Here is a 19,409-nt window from a genome sequence, read left to right on the forward strand (position 1 = left end):
AGACATAACATTATCAGTGCTTATAAAGATTATGTTATTATTACGAAACATTCAGACGAACCTTTTCATCCTACTCGTAAGAAATGAGTTCAGTACTAGCTACTTTCGTCTAACTAAACCAAATGGCAGATGAACTCAAGAAGCTCTACGTGAAAAACATATGAAAAGACTACCACAAGTAGTTTTGTAGTATCATAATGAAACATGTTGAATCTTAAAAAAAAGAAAACCTGACTTAAAAAAAAAAAAACCCGTAGCATCTTAGCAACGAGATAACGAAAAATGATATTGTTATAAATAATATTTATTATAAATGTATGTTTTTAGCTCTGTAAGCTTAGTAATTTTCTAAATTTAGATAATCAAGAGATGACTTTTATTATCGATAATTATGAATGAGTTATATTTGTGTTTTTACTGAATTAAATCTTATTGACTTTCGTAAAAGATAAGGAAAAATTATATTGTTATGAAACTCATCAATTTCGATTCTAACATCAGTATTAATGGTATAGTTGTATTCTTTTTTAATAGGATGATGGATGATGTAATTAAAAAAAAAGGAAAATAGAGAAATTATGTCTTTTACTCATTTATTTTATTTTATTTTCCATATTTATAATTTGGCGGCACTTTTACAGGGGGCTCAAAATTCCTTTCCCTCTCAACGCGCTACCTCTAACCTCTACCCTCTCCCTATATATACCCAACCTCCCCTCATTTCTCTCTCCCAAATCACCCAATTTCTCAGAGCTTCAAATTCCATCTATGGCTTCCAACGGAACCCCAACCCCCGCCGCCGCCGCCGACCACTCCAAACCCGTCGTCACCGACGAGGTCCGCCGCGTCTTCCAGAGCTTCGACGCCAACGGCGACGGCAAGATCTCCGTCTCCGAGCTCGGCAACGTCCTCAAGGCCCTGGGCTCCAACGTCCCCGAGGACGAGCTCGAGCGCGTGATGGTCGACCTCGACACCGACCACGACGGCTTCATCTGCCTCGACGAGTTCAACGCCTTCTGGGTGGCCGGCTCCCCCGACGGCAGCTCCGCCGGGCTCAAGGACGCCTTCGATCTCTACGACCAGGACCGCAACGGCCTCATCTCCGCCGAGGAGCTCCACCTCGTCCTCAACCGCCTCCAGATGAAGTGCTCCGTCGAGGACTGCAGCCGCATGATCAAGTCCGTCGACGGCGACGGCGACGGCAATGTGAATTTCGAGGAGTTCAAGGTGATGATGAGCAACAACGCCGCCGGCACCGTTACTTCTAACGGCGCATGAGCTTATTCTCCATACCACAAGGTAGTAGTCAAATCTCTAGATGAATTTAGATCTCAAGAAACTACTCGATCGGTGAAATTAGGGTTTATATTTCGCAATGCTATGAAAATAATAGTGGTACTGGCTTTGATATATGTATATATACTCTCGTAGATCTGGAAAAATAGGGACTAATCGCTCCTTCTGTTCATGTGGTTATGTGGATCAATCTCCTATGGTTTTACTCAGAATCACTATTTCTCTAAAAATGTGGCTTTGAATTTTGGGAGTGTGATTTTGTTGGATGGGTATTATTGCGTTGTGGATTTTATTCCTGTTATTTTAATTTTGGAGAAGAGCCGAAGAAGGTGGTGGACGGTGAGCCTTGGATACTGTGTGTAATATAGGGGACTCTGAGGAACATGTCATTGGTCGACCGACCTATATTACATAGAAACCCTTCTCCTTTTGTTTATCTACAAAACTGCCATTGCATTGCAACCTTAGTACTTTTTGACCGTCTTGCATTGCCATTGCAACGTTGTTTGCCTCTTAATTTCACCATTGGGTCATTAGGTAGTAGTTTCAGTTCGTAATTCGTTGAGATAGAAACCAAGTCACCCATCACGTAGCAAATGTTTGTTCCAATTGGGTTCATATCTGCACATGTTCGTGAATTCGTGTACCAATTGGGTGTAGGGGTGGGAAGGATTCCATTTGGTGAGGTTGAGCATTTTGAACGGGAGAAGTAAAGAGGTGTTTGGAGTTTGTGGGATTAGTGGCAGTGATGTGCAATAGTTGTGATATGCGGGTCAAATATGTGAACAAGCGAGTTACGTGTTGTTTTCTCATCTTGCCAATATAGTTTAGGGGGCCTAATTTGATGATGCTATGATAGCTAATCTATTGTTTAGAACCCTGCCTTCGGTTTTACTGATGGCAAAAAGAAGACTTTCAGTAGAAAAGGTTCTAATCAGAGACTTGGTCTAGCCTTCTAGTTTTTATTAAGTTCCACTTGACCAGTTTGGCTTGAATTATTACTGTCAAAAGGGTTGGTAGCGTTTTCTAAATATAGTTGAGACGAATTTATCAAATGCGGCAGCGGTGGCCTTTATAGGCCATCTTTGTGGAATAAGGCTATGGCTGTTCAAAGAAGGCACATTTGAAAGCGTGGTGTAGATTTGCAAGTGGAGAGTTTGTACTTTGTAGTATCCTGAGGCAACCCCGGTCTTACCAGGAAAGGAAATTCCCGGGGACCATCGTGGTCCTTTTATTGCGATAAAAATTTGGAGTGTAGGGAAAAGAGGTTATGGTTTTGCTTAAACCAAGTGCCTTTAGGGAAGCATTCACCATTTGTTTCTTAGCTAGTAGGATAATGATAATGACCCCAAATTTGAATGCCTTAGCTCATGAAAACAAAACTTTGCGACACTGATCGTGAATTTGGAAGTACCAGCACATGCCCATGAGATCTAGATCACCCGGATATAACCTATAACACCGATGGTGGTCCGGTTCCTTTCTGTTTCACGTTCGCTTGTCGACGAGGACTTCTATTTGTGTGTTTTTCTCGGTAAAGAAGTGACGATTATTTTGATGATATTGAATGAAGCGTTACAAGTATTGTAATCCACAGTTCCGCAAAGAGAAGAACCTCGACTAGAAATTAACATCACCGGAATGGAACACTAAAGCACAATGATGATCAACCGAAGACAGCTGACAGGGTGCAAAGGATCGAAAAACTGAACAAGTTTGATTAGTCTATTAAAGCCAGGAGACCCGGTTTAGAAACCAGCCCATCTTTTTAAAGGCCCATATCTACTTTTATAAGCTCTGTCCAATGCGGCTATCACCCCCAAAGGGAGGATTTCACACCCTTCTCCCAGGCACTAGCAGGCCTTAAAAAGAGAACCACATAAGAGAGACTTAAACTCACCAGACCACAGTCGGATTCCTCTCCTTCCAACCAAACCAAAGAGTAATCAATAACAGTCCAAACTCCTGCTTAGTAAGAAAGTTAGAGCAATCCAACAAGGCAACAACCAATCCAAACAATTTTGAAAGTTGAGACTGAAACACGTAAAATTTATTCATTTAATTTCAATTCTTCATTCTGAATTGAAAAGTGCATCATGAGAAGATCTTTGGTCATTGATAACTGAATGAACATCACTAATCTTTATTTAAAAAATCTAGTTTTTTTTTCAAAATGAAGTCCGAGGAACCTGGATGAATAGATCCCATCTATGAACTTCAAAATATAATACCAAGTTACCAACATACAGACGGATAAGTAGTTATAATTAGGAACAGTGAAAATATAGACTTTAGGTAAAGATGAAGCTTTGTTGTTTGCTTCATTAGCTAATTTGTTCATGACAGGAGAGCACTAAGCTAGAGATATAGCTTAATGAGGTCGACAACATGAGAGCAGCAGCAATAATGTCGTTTTCGATGGTTTCACATGTACGACTCAATAACCTCCAAAAGCTATTGCCAATGGATTTCACCTCCTCATGGCTTCGATTTGGACATGTCACATATATACATATATATATATATATATATATATATATATATATATATATATATACAATCTATATATTTGAGCAACGAGCACGACTCTAGCTCATTTCCCTACGCATTTCTTCTTCCCCTTTCACAATTTATTGCTTAACTGCTCATATATCCTTCTTCTTTCATTAATTCCTTATTCTTGTTGCTTAAGGAATTAGTTATGAAGAACTCATCTGTGTTCATGGCGGATTCCGCTGACGAAGACTGTGATTATCTGTTCAAGGCGGTTTTGATCGGGGACTCTGGAGTTGGGAAATCAAACTTGCTGTCCAGGTTTTCCAAAGATGAATTCCGGCTGGATTCCAAGCCAACCATCGGTGTCGAATTCGCTTACCGGAATGTCAAGGTTGGTGATAAACTCGTCAAAGCTCAGATATGGGACACTGCCGGCCAAGAAAGGTAAGCTAAACATGAACTTGATCGTGTTCAATTTCTGTACTCATTCATGAGGTTGCAGAGTTGTATGTCAAAAAACCTTCTTGCAAGTTGTAAGTATGAACACCATGCATAACTGATCAAATATTAGCTAATAAGCATCAAACAACCTCCTTCATGATCTATGTTATGTAACCTCTGCTGTTTGGATCAAACAAGTTAGATCACTGCGTACACTAGTCGGTTAGCTGAAATCTGTTAGCAGCAGAAAGATTTGCCCATCTTTGGAAGCAACTGGTGAATTATAGTCATGAACCCTACTGCTCAACCGTGCCTCCTTTTTTGATGATTTAGTTTTCGTCCCATTAAGTATTCAAAGATACTAATTATTGTTACTTTGAACATAATATACTATACAATCCACTCTCAGCTCGGGACCAGCTGCTTAATATAGATAAATTTCAATTCTTTTTTAATTGCAAATATGAACATATAAGGTTCAACAAGAAGATTGGTATATTAAATACTCAAAAGCAAATTACATAATTCCTTTGATTTTCTCTTTTCTTGGATTAGGACGTCTTTCATTAGTTAGTTGCTAGTGATGACTGGCAAGTGCCAAGAGATGACAACAAAATAAGTTCACGAAAAAGAAGAAATCATCACCCGTGGGATATATACTAGTTTAGTAAACTCTCTGTACTTTCCATCTGCTTTCTGTTATGATGTTGATCTTCGATTCTTGAGGTAGAAGCATGTTCTTTTCACTTTGGACTAATGGGAAACAGAATTATGGCCTTGGTATTAATTTAATCCAATGTAATAGGCATGCTCAAGCTCATCATTCTAAAGTCTAAACAGAAAGACCAACTTGGGGAAGCTTACATTTTACATTTCTTGCTTCCTAAACAATGTATGTATGATGCAGATTCAGAGCAATCACCAGTTCATACTACCGCGGAGCACTAGGCTCGATACTTGTGTATGACGTAACACGGCGTAGATCCTTTGAGAATGTGGAGAAATGGTTGCGTGAGCTCCGGGAGTATGGTAGTTCCGATATGGTTATTGTTCTTGTGGGAAACAAATCAGATTTGAGCCACTCGAGAGAGGTCACGGAGGAAGAAGGTAAAAATTTTGCAGAGGCAGAAGGGATATGTTTCATGGAAACTTCAGCTCTAGAGAATGTGAATGTTGAGAGACTGTTTTTAGATATGATCTCTAAGATTCACGAAATAACGAGCCAAAAGAGTATGGACACCAAAATGGACGATCAAACTAGTGCAAGTCTTCACTCTGCAAAAGTAATCATACGTATTGATGATGATAATGAAGTCACATCTACTAAACAATCTAGTTATTGTTGCTCATGATAATTTTGCTGAGTTCATATATACACTCCATGTGGAGAGAGAGAGAGAGAGAGAGAGAGAGAGAGAGAGAGAGAGCTTGTATAGAACTGGAAGAATTTTGATGTTGATTTCTTTCGGATCGGTTATACTCATATCCGATTTATTGATTCCTATTTTCCGGTTTTACTTCTTTATATATGATGGCCCCGTTCAAGCTTACAAAATTTTCAAACACAAATTTGTTCATATTCTGTCTAGTTTAAAAGTATAATGTAATTATGTAAGATGTGACTGGTTCCATCAGTACTTAGTACCATCAATGATTTATTTTAGGGAGGAGAATTAATGATTTCATCTGCATTCCGGACGAGAAAGCCGGTAAAAGTGTGAACGGTTACGCACAACAACGGCAAATGCAGGCTTTTCGCAACGAAACCATACTCATTTTGAGAGACCTCTTAAATCGAAGGGGAAAGACCTCTTAATACTATACACCTGAAGTGTTGTTATTAATGTTTTCCAAGGATATGACTGCCCCAGATTTGATCTCATTTGATGCTTGAGAATGGGACATAAGAATATAAATAACCCAGAAATGGAGGCAAACAAAGTACACCAAGGACCATAATCTTGCAGTCGTATTCCTCCTTAAAAACACTGCTCCGGCCATGAAAATGGACTCCAATTGCTGAAGCAATGAACCTAGGTGCTCCCGGCCTGAACGGAATCTGTCTTCAAATAGTGGCCTTCCTGATTCTATGTCCTTTGATGACGTAGCAGAAACGTCGGTCATTGATTTTCCTTCATCCACCAACCTTGAGATTGCCTGCATATACATACAATCACATGTTAAGATGTTCAGTCTTGTTTCTATTTTATCAGCATACTTCTATCCCACACATTTTGCACATCAAAATTTCTGCAGAAATTTCGGCAGGAGAGTAATCAGCATAATCGAAATACCTCGATTCTGAATTGAAGAGTTGCCTTCTCTGAGGAGAGAGCCTCAACCTGGTTTAATAAGGAACAAAATATTATACTCTTTCAATAAATCACAGATATGTACATTACAATCTAGACTCACGTGAGAAGAAGAAATATCGAAATGACAACAGGCCACTTAAAGTGACAGAGCTGTGTAATACTTTGTAAATACTAGCATGTGGTGTTTCATAGAATGATCTTGTTGCATCTCTGACTTCTATAATATTTGTCTGTGGTGTACTTTGTACATCATTATTTTTCGATTACTTTGGACTTTACTATCAACGAATAATTGACTTATACACTGAAATTCAGAAACCTGGGCTTGTTTCTGAATCAAATGGTCAGTCATCTGAGTAAGTCTTCGCTTGAGCTCAATTTCTAACTCGGTTGGATCCTCCATCTCTTTTCTTGCCATTTCAATGTTTGCTACCATCTTCTTTGCCTAAAATGTACAGGTACAGATAAAATCTTTGTTTAAGATAGTGATATGGAAAATCACGAATTTATACAACATATGAAATATTAATACAAAGGTTAAACTCAAACCAATCAGAGTAAATGACAATTCAACTAAGATACACATGATTCCACACTGAAGGATCAAGATTATGTATCGTATTTCCTATAACTACATAAATGTAACATAGACAAAGCACCAAGGGAGATAGGGAAAAACATGAGCGAATTTTGCACAACTATATGGAAATACACAAACCTTATCTTGCAACTTTGTAACTTTATCATTTATGATAGCATACTCTGCCTCCAAAATCTCCCGCTCAAGTTCAAGTCCTTTTGGGGCTCCTACTTTCTTTAACGGTGTTTCAATCCAATGAATATCAGCGATCTTCCTCTTGAGTTCTACAATAATTTCAAGGAAATATACTATCATAAGTTCATAACGGTAACAGAAAATTTAAAAAAAAAATTGCTCTATGCAAATTATACATGGTCTTATGTGCTTTATGTTTCATTGATGGAACCCTGCAAGCACGTCTGAAGGAAAAGAAACACGTTCCACCAAACCTTCATGGGGCAAAGTGCCATTGTGCATAAACCATTACTTACTAATTTAGAGAAAATACCTTCATGGCTAACTTCTTTTAATTCAACTTGCCGCCGAAGTTCTGCTACATGATTGACCTAGACCAGACAAATAAAATAGGAAAGATTTCACAACTATGAGAAGTACTCATGATACATTGCATAAGACTAAATAAAGCTGCGAACATGCCCAAGGATAAATATGTTTAATCTGACCAACTAAGTGGCACCATTTCTGATTATTGTAAATGCAGGAGGTGTAACCAAGAGAACATGAAAATTTATGAGACGGTAAGTTGATTTTAATGCTGAATCTGAATATAATTATTATCACTGTTTACAACAGAGTAAAACCATAAGTTGACACAGATATAATTACCAACAAGACTAGCAAAAATATGAACATAAAACAGTTGGGTGGATTGGGAAAATCTATCTTTCGTGTCAAATATTAAATAAAAAGATTGCCTTCAAGCATAATTTCAGATATTCAGTAATGTTACATTACCAACACTTTGACTTAGAGACATGTATAAGACACTGCATTCAAGCATTCATAATACAACAGAGCAAGGTTCAACACCCCAAACAAAAACTGAGGCTAATAATAAGTAAGGATTTAGGGCCAAGCATAAGTAAGAATGTTTTTTCAAATACTATTTCACCTACAACATTTAACATATGATCAGATATTTATTTCACCATAGCAATCATCTATGAAGATATAACCATACCTCCTGTTCAAGATTCCACTGCACAGTGGCTAGGGATTTCGCAAGGTCAGCATTTGCAGTCTGCAAACATTCTCACACTCAGTAATAAGAAAATTCAACTAAATACAGAAACTGAAGTTTCAACAGAGTAAGAGTCTTTTACTTCTGGATGTAGGGAAAAGCCAGTGATATTAGAATGTAAAAGATAAAATACAGGTGATGGAAAAAGGTTGTCGCACCTCAAGTTTAGCCAAACGCACAAAGGCTTCCATTCTTGTACTATTGTGTTTCTGCTTCTCTATATCAGCTGCTTCCATGGTTTCCATCATAGTCATTTGTAGCTTTGAAGCCTGAAGCAGTAAGGATTTAATATAAGGATTAACATTTCATGGGATAAGATAAGCCAACAAGAATTCATCAAGTAAACAAATTATTAGTGAGAAAGGAAACGGCATTGTGTTACATCACATTAACAATAAAAAAAAATGTAAGACTTATCAACAAGTGACCATAGTTATATGAAACATTCAAGACTTGGATTGATTTGTTAAGAAAGAAAACTGATCAACATGATATGCACAGTTCTAAGCACACACAAAACAGTTCCAAATACTTAATTTGACATGGGAACAAGAGGAAATAAGAAACCTAAGGATGAGAACAAGAAGATCTCAATAAATTTGGTACCTCTTGTGCTTGTTCCTTCACTTGAGCTTCAAGTGTTTTCTCCAAGCTCTGCTTCTCCCCTTCCAATCTGGCAACAGTATTTTCCCGCTCTTTAATGGCCTCTACAGCTTTAGCAGCTGCTTTCTCAGCTAGAATCTTCTGCCTCTGTTTTCTCCTTTCCTCCTTCTCATGCTCACTTTCAGAATCAGAACTTGAACCTGAGTCCAAGTCAGACTCAGAGCTGCCATCAGTTACTGAAGTAAAACCTCTCTTTAAGTCTTCAGAGGTAGAACTCCTAGACGCTTCACTGGACTCATGCTTACCCCTGACAGCACTACTTCTCAACTGATTGCTCATATTATCTGCAACAATCTTCTTGTCAGACAACTCCTCATTTTTCTTCACCAACTCTAAAGGACCCTCCAAAGAACGCTCATTTGTATCAAACGCTCCAACATTGTCTTCACTTCCCTTACCATTAATTTCAACTGAAGTGTCCACGCCCACATCCCTATAGTCCAGCTCACCTCCTTTCACAACCTTACCGTCACTCTTCAATCCACCAGCTGAAGACCGCCGTGCTGAATCTGAAAAACCAGACTCCTCTCTATCACTCACTCTCCCATTCAGCTTCCTACCTTCCCCAAAACCTGCCCTCTGCACCGACTTCACAACATTACTAGTACCACCAATCTTCTGATTCTTCACCGACAAATTCGCACCAGAACCTGCACTTCCCTGCCTCCGATTATCCGTCCTCAAACCCCGAACACCGGGCAAGCCATTGCCGCGGCTCGACGTAGAAGTAGCTGCCGGACTAGGTGCACTAAGGAGCTGAGTCCAGTCACTATCACTAAGAGGCTTCGAATTCGCCTTTCCAACAATCTCTTTATCCTTACTACTACTACTACTACTACTAGTGCTTCCATTAACAATACTACTATAATTGCTGCTATTAACATAACTAAAACTCGGATCGCTCCTTAATTTTCCAGTATAATCACTCATTTCTAGGGTTTTCTTCTTCAACTGGTCCTTGAGCGGCACGCTGCCTCCGGTTTTTGCCGGAGCTCCCAACTTCAAGTCGCCGTCGGCGAAAGGCTTGTCGTTTTTCTTCAACGACTCCGCCGCTTGCTGATCGATCTGAACCGTCGATTGCAGAATCACGCGAATTTCACATTATCATTATTGTAATTATTCCGAAAACAAAAACGAAAATAGTAAATCTAGAATTTCAAATCTAACTGAAAGTAAATGTAACATTGCCGATTCGAGTCGCTTAATCGGAGAAGGAAGGAAGAGAGAGTGGCGGTGGTCGTACCTGTTGGAGGATGCTCTCGGCGGCTTTGAGTTTGGAGGAGATCCAATTCGCCATGATCGGAGTTAATTAGGAGAGAGAGCAATAGCTCTAGCTCTAGCTCTATTGGAGAAGCATTGTGTATGAAACGCAGCGTTTTGGCGCTGTTGAGATCAAGGAGGGGAGGTCTGAGATTTGGGAGGAAGAAGGAGGGTGAAGGGTGGTAAGAGCGACTGGCGGGTAAGTTTAGAGGTATTGTGGCCGTTGGATTAAGAGGGATGCACTCATGTATTTTAGGGTGGGTCGTATTGGATTAAAGATCGAGGGAGACATAACGCGCGTGTGCTACTGTGATAACGATGGAACAACAAACCAACGTCGCCGTGGTATCACAAAATTGATTAGTCTTCACTTCCTCCATCTTATTTCCAAATTAATCTCAGTTTATTAACTAGAAAAAAAAATTAATCTCAGTTTGTTTGATCAAGATAAAGAAGGTTGTTTTCCTTGAGAAACTCAACAAACAGAGATTTCAAATTTTACAATGCATTAAGAAACCATCGTTTTGCTTGATACTATTAAGTGTGTGAGATCCAAGGACGTAGCTACACACGGGCTACGGTCGGCTATAGCCTACCTTAAATTACTAAAAAATTGTTTTTCTAGCTAAATTTTAGTGTAAAAATTTAAATTTTAAATATTAGTCAAATTTCTATATATAGTTCATAAATAATCGTAAATTTTCTTCTAACCCAACCCATTATAAAATCTTGACTCCGCCCTTAATGAGGTATGATGAAAATAAATGTAAAAAACTTAAAAACATGTGCACCATGCAAAGAATGAACAAAATGCGGTTTATGAGTCGAGATTTTAATTAGTGACATTTTATTAACTTCGCCGCCGTTGTGCTCGACTATATCTCCTCTGACAATCCCCTCTGATTAGCTATCTCTCTCTCTCTCTTTGGTGAAGCGTCAAAGATGGAGACTCAAAGCCTCGACGCAACGGAGGCAATTTAGCGTTCATCATATGTTTTTTAGCGTATGGTTTAGCTGCATGCATCTGGCAATTCATTGTCGTCCGACTCTTTTACATAAATGGTTTGTCATAGGATGACATAGGAAACATCAGTCAAAATCCATGAAAAGATGATGAACACAATGACGATGAAGTTGGCATAGGAACATTAAGAGATAGTTGAAACATCCGAGGGGGTAATTATTTAAGAACGTACTTTGAAAAGTATTAGCAAATAGCCACTTATTCAAATATTTAGAAAACAGAAGTTCAGAACTTATATAACATCAAAAACAGCATGATGAAATCAATTTGTCTTGCGCTTAAGAACAATAACGATGTCCACTCTCTTCTCCCAATCAATAACAGAGATCTGATCTTCAAATTTCTTGCGGAACAAGTTGAATAGCTCATCTAAGATTTCTTCTCCGAAATGCTGCTTGAAGAGTCCCTCAAAAACAGCTCTCATATGAGATGCGAAGACTTTGCTATTTTCGGAATAGCGTCTGGTTCGATCATAGAAGCTCTGTGGTTCAATATCTCTATGCTAAAACATCCATTTCGTTCTACCGCAGCTTCTATGTCTTGGGGACGCACATAGTAAATAGGTACATTAAATGAATCTATTTTCTCCTCGCTGACAATTCCCTGCATAAACAAACGATACGTTTATAGCTGCGACAAAAAATGTCTGCCGAATTCCACAAGTACTTGAAAGGTTGTGAATGCTTACCTTCCTAGCCATGTCAAAGAGGCAAGATTGGAAAGTTTGATAGATGACACTTGACAGTGAATGAGACAGAGATGTATCATCCCAGTAGCCTGGAGCAGTAAGTAGAATCAATCCACCAGGTACTGTCTCTTGTGCCCTGGCATGCAAAAAGCATTCCATGTCATCTGCATATTGAGCTCTATAAGCCCTCACTACTTCATCTTTGGATCCTATGTAATGTATTCTTCCTTTATTCCAAGCCGGGGAGTTGCTGTCTGTAACATCTTTTGGCACTCTAGGAAGCCAATGGAGGGAACAAGAAGAATGGAAGAAGTGGATGGAAGCACTGGGGAGAATTCGACCATAGAAAGAACCAGGGACACCCGCAGCATAGTATTGCCTATTCTGAGGGAGGGAATTGAAGAGCATATTGAAGTCATTAGAGGTATGATCATTAAAGAAGACTTTAAATTCAGGGATATGGGAATTCAGCCCTTGGCTTTGATACTTGAATATCACAGCTTCAAGTATGTTCTGAACCGCGAAAAATGCATTAGGCCCAACGGAGCAACCCAAATCAGCGATGTGAAAGGAGTTGACAGATGAAAATATTTCCATGTCAAGACTATCTGTAACTGCCTTATTGAGAATCTCTTTTGTTGCATCCAATACTCCTTTCTGGAAATCAACCCAGTTAAGTGTCAGTGTTAATTCTTTTAGTAAACTAACAACTGCATGAACACGTTTAAGTGTTACTGTTAATTACAAAGAGATTACAGAAAAACCTGTAAGATGGAGTTGTTGGCATAGTTGCTGGGGCCATCTCCAGGTTTCATTGGATAGGCTTCAGAGCATTTACCGGTTTCCTCTGCTGCCATCTTGGTTCTTCTGTTTCTCTGTCTCACCACGTTTCTCTTTGTAGATGTGATTACAGGCAAAGCCAAATATATAGACCGTCTTAACATGAATTGAGAACCTCCCACGTGATTGAGAGAGAGAGACCAAATTTGAAGTCGATATCCTCTGACTTTTCCGTTTGATTGGCGATGATGTAGCAGATTGACTGCATAATCATCTGACATTTAAATTCAAATTTTAAAATCTCGTGGTTATTATGATATTATGAGGTCAATTTTTTTTATTGACATTTTTTTGCACATACACACAAAATAGTTTACATAGTATGCAGCACTACATAATATAATTTCCCCCCGGAACACCACCTAATATTATCATGTAGTATACTCAACTAATTATATTTTTCAATATTGTAGTAAACATGCATGCGATAAAATATATATATATATATATTTAAATATAAGTAACTAATTATATAATAATTTTTCTTCAATATGGCCTATGGCACGGACAGTACATTACCTTCAATTCTTATATTAGTCTTCATATGAATAGCTACAATCTCATATTCCTCTAGGGAGGGGCATATATTTTCAATAAAACATCGAAATGTCAATGCAATTCTTGTATTAGTCTTCATATGAATAGCTACAATCTCATATTACTCTAGGGAATGTCATATATTTTCAACAAAACATCAAAAATGTCAATAAATGACTACAATATCATATTCCCCTAGGGAATTGCATATATTTTCAATAAAACATCAAAATGTCAATGTTGGAATTTCAAAACTTGACCCAGAACTTAACAACCATGCGCTCTATTAACTGGCTAGATAATTATATATATTATGTTTTTTTATTTTTTGTACTAATATTTATTATTTATCAAATCATTAAATTAAATTCAATTGATTTGGTTTTAAATCGGTCAATTTGATCACCTAAACTATTCAAACTGTTTAACTCACTTTCGGTTCGGTTTTCTTCCTTCTCCAAACTTTATCTTTTCAGTTCGATTAGGTCGTTTTTCTCGTTTAATTCGGTTTATGCCATTGCCCACCCCTAGATTTCTTAACAACGGTGTGACTATGCAAAACAACTTTGTTTGTTCATAACATTTGTTTTTTTTAGTATCATTTTTTGCGTGTGGCAGTATCTTTTGTTGTTGTTGGTAGTAACTTTGTTTGTAATTGGTAGTAGGTTTGTTTGATAGTGATAGTGATAATGATGATAGTAGCTATAGCTTTGTACGGAAGTAGCTTTGTACGGTAATAACGTTGTTTCTCATTGATAGTAGTTTTGTTTCTGATTAATAGTAGTTTTAGTAGACATACATAATAGCTTTTGTTTGGCCCAGTAGTAGATTTTATGTGGCTCGGTAGTAGCTTTTGGGACATCGTCAGAGATTGCCAGAAAATCTCATCGTAATAGCTTTTACTGTCGACAATAGTACATTTTGGTGCTCGTGACAGTATCTTTCTAACATCTCTAAATGCTAAGTGTTATCAAATTATTTATTTTTTATCATATCATAACTCTAACCTCTTAAGTTTTAATCTATAATCTTTAAACTCTAAATTATAAACTTTAAACGCTATAAAGTTATTTATTTTTTTGATAGCTCTAAACTCTAAATTTTGAATTTTTTTTAAGATTGATTTTTTAAAAAAATTATTTATCCTATCAACGTAAGGAGACCTATACAAGCAAATATTTTTACTCATTTATAATGGTGTAGCTATGATTACAAATTTATGATAGCCTCTTTAAGCGAATCAAATGTCAATATTTGATTTTACAACCGATCTACTAAGAAAGTAACAATTAACAAATTTAACTAAAATGCCATAATAAAATGCTTTACATCACGTTCATTTGTGCCAGGAATTTTTCAGTTTTTCCGGAGAACCACATGACAATGTTTATTAGTATTCCATTTCAATCAACATTTGACACTAACTAAAAAAAATTATATTTAAGCTATTTTATCAAATACTATTTTGGGTTTCTTTCTAAAACCATACACCCTACACTCTAATACCATAATCTCTAAAACCCTACACCCTAAACCCTAAACCATATACTCTAAAACCCTATACCCTAAACCCTAAACTATAAACCTGAAATTATAGTTCAAAATTATCAATACTCATGAAGGTCATTTCACAAATAATAAAAATATATAAAATTATAATTTTAGTGTAATAAATCCATGTGTTAAAATATAACAGGTAATGAGGACCACTAGACATTGTCACGTGGTTCTTTGGGAACACTGATTTTTTTTCTTCCATTTGTGCATGTTTAGAGTGACTTATCGAAGTAGCCAAATAAAAACAACGCACTTAAGTAAAAGTAAGTTAACTTAATACTCATCATTCCCACAAAATACACTCAATCTTATAGCTTCATTAAGCTTGTTGGCTGTATTTCCCTTATTACGGAAAGAAATTTAAGAAAGTGAAAACAGAATTTTGGCCCAAATATCATCAGAATTGGAAAGCACCCTCAAGTCTAGGATATCCCAAAAACACAAGGATAAGAGTGGAGAAATAGGGTTGGAGTATAAGGCCCGAAATGCAAAGACAATAAAATAAAGATTGTCCGGAGATTTTATGAAGTAAAGAAGAAAAGAAACGACAAAGACAGAAGAGGGTAATCAAACTAAGCCAAATTTCAACGGTGGGATTGGACCTTCCCCACTCCACGCTCCTCCCCAATCCCATCGAACTCATCATCTTCTCTCCTCTCTCTGAAGAGTCTACTCTGCTCCTCTCCGATCCAGTCCCAGTTCCAGAGTCCTAAACTTTACCTCCATGGACCCACCACCTCCTCCCAATCCTTATCCTCAGCCGCCCTTCCCCACCGCCACCGCCATCTCCGCCGTCCCAACTGCCGTCGAACCCGCGAACTACAATAACAACACCACCCCGGTTGCCCATGTAGCTGCCAACCCCACTCAAGTAGCTGCCCCTACTTTCACCCACCCTCCTTATGCTGAGGTACCCACTGAGCTAGCTCGCTCACACATCACTCCCCTCAGCTCTAACCTGTTTTTCTCTTTTTTTTTGTTAATTGTTTTGATTTGTATGGATACAGATGATATACGGAGCTATTGCAGCGTTGAAGGAGAGGGACGGGTCGAGCAGGAGAGCTATAGCTAAGTACATCGAGCACCTCTACCCGAGCCTCCCACCTACTCACGATTTCTTGTTGACTCAACATCTTAAGCGACTGAAAAACTCTGGTCATCTTGAAATGGTCAAGAAGTCCTACAAGATCCCCGGTCCTCCCAGATCTGACGCTCCGCCCCCTCCTCTCCCTATCGACTCTGCTCCTCCTCCCTCTGCTGCCTCTCCTGACAAGCCCCGTGGCCGCGGCCGTCCTCCCAAGCCCAAGCCGGAACTGCAGCAGATTCCGCACCAGTATATTTTGCAGCAACAGATGTTGCAACAACAACAACAGCAGCAGCAGCAGCCGATTCCCATTCCCCAGCAGCCGATTCCCATTCCTCAGCAGCCGTTTTCAATGTCCATTCCTCAGCAGCCGATTTCAATTTCATTTCCCCAACAGCCGATTTCGATTCCGATTCCTATTCCACAAATGCCGATTCCCATTCCACAGCACCCCATTGTCCAGCCCAATTATCAGGCTTTTCCACAGCCCACACTGCCGCAGACCTTGCCCGAGCCCGTTGCTCAGCAGCAGCCCAATTCTCAGCCCATGCTAGTTTCCCCGGGGCCCGCAGAGGAGCCCAAGAAGCGACCTGGCCGGCCGCGTAAAGCTCCGGCAGCCCTTGCGATCGTGCAGAACAGCCCAATTGTGTCAGCCAAGAGGGGCAGGGGTCGTCCTCCGGGGTCTAGGATGTCGAAGAAGAGACCAGGGCGTCCTCCTAAACCCAAGACGGTTTCGAGTGTTTCGGGTCCTAACGGGATTGTGAAGAGGAGGCCAGGACGTCCCTCTAAAGCTGAGCCGAGGACTGTGTTTATTCCATATAATGCTACCAATGTGCCTATAATTGGAGCATTTGATCAAAGCAATGGGCCCAATGTAGTGGTGCCACAACCGGCACCAAGGCCCAGAGGTCGGCCCAAGAAGGATAAGTCAGCTGCTGCCTCTTCTGGTGTGGCTGGGGTCAGTGGTAAGCCGCGGGGCAGACCGCCTCTGGTTCCCGGGATGGACCGGCCCAAGTTAAGTAGGAGTGGGAGGCCTGTTGGCAGGCCCAGGAAGGTAGTCCTCTCCTATCTATTTATCTTCCCAAGCTGTTAATTCTCATTGGTTGTGTTCCCATAATGTGTGAAGTTTTTTGTTTTGATAAATTACACCTACATGAGGTTAGTGCTAGTTGTATATGAAATTTAGTTAACAGAAAGATTGTTGATGGTTTACGAGGCATTAATAATGTATTATGTGGTTGGTGAAATGAACATTAGGCTGGTATTGAACATGACAATAGGAATGTAATGTTTCTGAAGAGAGTAAGCAAAAGAGGAAGAAATGTAGTAGTCGATAATATCCTGTAGTTTGTGATATATATATATATATGTGTGTGTGTGTGTGTGTGTGTGTGTGTATTATTTTGTTCGATCAAATAGACAATGAAAGGGACATTTGAAAGTTCATTTTGGTAAGGAGTGTACGTATAATGCTCATGTACAGGTTGAGTTTGACAGTTGTAACCTCAATAATATCCAAAAATGTCAACATTTATACGTGGTTGTAGGGAAACTTGATATACATCTTTTTGTTTCTTAATTTTTTTTCCTCGTCTTGTGAGAATATTATTGGTCTCCTGTTGCGTAATTGAAATTTAATGCTATTGTTTTTTTTGTTTTGTTATATGACCGCAGGATGCATCGCTAGCAATAACTGCAGCACCTGATCCATATATAGCTGAAAACGCAGAATTGAAGAGGAAACTGGAATACTTGGTAAGTGGAGTAATCTGAATATCTATTGCATATGCAGCCTGAATGTTTTGATTATAATGACAGTGTTGTTTGTGCTATTACTACGTTGTTTGCAGCAATCAAGAGTGGTTCAAGCTGTTGGTGTGCTAAAACCTTTCTTGAATAGTGGAAGCGCAGTTGATGCTGCTGCTGCAATCCAAGAATTAGAAGGGCTTGCAACCATGGACATCAGTGCCCCGTTAATTATTGCAACTCAGCAGCCGGCACTCCAAAGTTGAGAAAGCCTTTGCTTATGTTATACCTGTTTGTGAGATGAAACACACATATGAGGTAAAACGGGTCTGTAAAGCGAATAGGAGGTTAGCATAACTAACTGTCTTTATTGGTAGAGATTATGGCCTTGTCCATTTAGTTTGTTGTTTGTGCAATTTTAGAATGACCCACGACTCATTTGTTCCTTGTACGTTATGATTTTTATTCACTTTGAGAATATTTGATCATCTTTGGTTCAATTTATATGCAAGATCTTACTGTCTGATTGAATAAAATTTCGAGGCCTTTGCTGTTATTAGAATTGTTGGTAGGCTCTTTTCAGAAAGTTAAAATATTATCTGCAGGGTTAGAATCTTAGAGAGGGTTTACTTTGATTTATCTATTGGTGTAATGAATGCAATATTTCACAGCATACTGAGGTGTGCGCGCACACATGCCTAAATGCTTGTGAATGAGATGAAGTGGAGACAATTCGAAACTAAAGAGGAATTTGGTCCAGAATTTTTGGGAGGTATGGACTTATGCCATTAGTGGAGAAAGTTGGTTTTCCATCTTAATTGGAGAGGGTTATAGGGACAATTGTAGGAGGCACCTAGTTCCAAAACAGATGAAATGATTTAAGTTTCTTTTCCTGATGCTTCAATTTGACACACACAATGAGGCCATGGTGTTTGCTCGTGTTGAGCATTGGTCTGCGAGTAAATGGTTCCTCGTTCTAGGTTCTTGTTGCAGGCCGGCTTAAAGATGGTTGTAACATATGAAATAAGCGTATTAGCGCATTCCATTATGAATGTTGTGGAATGAGGATTGCTCAAGCCGTATATTATTCTAGCTTGAAAGTTTTTTTTTGGTCAAATCGAAACTTCATTAAGAAAAATGGACAGAAGCCCAAGCAAGAGGAAAATACAGAGTAACATAAGCAACAAGCAGAAAGAAGAAAACTAAACAAACACTCTCCAACCAGACTAACAGAGCGCCAAGTCATTAGGGCGGACCTGGCAGGCCATCGTTTCTCAACACTCGAGAGAGGGAAGTTGAGAGTGTTTCCACCCACTCCGAAGAGCACAACTCCACCATTGCAAGCTTTGCTGCAGCATCCGTTGAACGGTTAGTGTCACACGAAATCCAATTTCACAAAACCTCATCAAAATCCAAACTGAGCTGAGCAGTCTTTTTCAAACTGATGACAGACCTCCCGTGAGCACAAGAGTCATCCTTGAGAGCACCAATCACCTCCAAATAGTCACCTTCCATCACAACCTTCTTTTGATGCATATTTGCCGCCTTTTGGAGCCCAACCAAAGCAGCCATAGCCTCAGCTTCCACAACTGAGTTATGAGAACTAACATAGCTTGCTCCA

General features: G+C 39.1%; 4 protein-coding genes and 1 pseudogene across 5 annotated transcripts; 3 read left to right on the forward strand and 2 right to left on the reverse strand.

Annotated features, from left to right (window-relative positions):
- Nucleotides 1–721: 721 nt before the first annotated feature.
- On the forward strand, nt 722–1,278 carry LOC126795972 (probable calcium-binding protein CML27). The gene has a single exon (XM_050522706.1). The coding sequence runs from the start codon at nt 769–771 to the stop codon at nt 1,276–1,278; it is 510 nt and encodes a 169-aa protein (XP_050378663.1). The 5' UTR covers nt 722–768.
- On the forward strand, nt 1,158–5,758 carry LOC126795969 (ras-related protein RABA6b). Of its 2 annotated transcripts, none has more exons than XM_050522703.1 (3): nt 1,158–1,299; nt 3,996–4,236; nt 5,141–5,758. In XM_050522703.1, exons 1-3 carry the CDS (start codon nt 1,275–1,277, stop codon nt 5,583–5,585), a joined length of 711 nt encoding a protein of 236 aa, XP_050378660.1. In that variant the 5' UTR covers nt 1,158–1,274; the 3' UTR covers nt 5,586–5,758. The 2 variants fall into 2 exon arrangements, with proteins under 2 accessions (XP_050378660.1, XP_050378659.1); XM_050522702.1 differs by lacking the exon at nt 1,158–1,299 and adding an exon at nt 3,688–3,726 and having other exon boundaries at nt 3,989–4,236.
- A 255-nt stretch (nt 5,759–6,013) lies between these two features.
- Nucleotides 6,014–10,463, reverse strand: LOC126795945 (golgin candidate 2). The gene is made up of 9 exons (XM_050522673.1): nt 10,296–10,463; nt 8,996–10,117; nt 8,548–8,658; nt 8,330–8,389; nt 7,637–7,694; nt 7,267–7,412; nt 6,868–6,993; nt 6,528–6,575; nt 6,014–6,390 (listed from the first exon to the last, which is right to left on the reverse strand). The coding sequence occupies exons 1-9, from the start codon at nt 10,347–10,349 to the stop codon at nt 6,052–6,054; spliced, it is 2,064 nt and encodes a 687-aa protein (XP_050378630.1). The 5' UTR covers nt 10,350–10,463; the 3' UTR covers nt 6,014–6,051.
- Nucleotides 10,464–11,479: 1,016 nt separating this feature from the next.
- On the reverse strand, nt 11,480–12,895 carry LOC126795960 (loganic acid O-methyltransferase-like; annotated as a pseudogene).
- A 2,636-nt stretch (nt 12,896–15,531) lies between these two features.
- On the forward strand, nt 15,532–18,311 carry LOC126795952 (uncharacterized). Its single transcript, XM_050522681.1, has 4 exons — nt 15,532–15,868; nt 15,966–17,096; nt 17,717–17,797; nt 17,893–18,311. Exons 1-4 carry the CDS (start codon nt 15,683–15,685, stop codon nt 18,052–18,054), a joined length of 1,560 nt encoding a protein of 519 aa, XP_050378638.1. The 5' UTR covers nt 15,532–15,682; the 3' UTR covers nt 18,055–18,311.
- Nucleotides 18,312–19,409: the final 1,098 nt, after the last annotated feature.

The sequence above is a fragment of the Argentina anserina genome, chromosome 5 (genome assembly GCF_933775445.1).
Source record: "Argentina anserina chromosome 5, drPotAnse1.1, whole genome shotgun sequence".
NCBI classification, from domain to species: domain Eukaryota; kingdom Viridiplantae; phylum Streptophyta; class Magnoliopsida; order Rosales; family Rosaceae; genus Argentina; species Argentina anserina.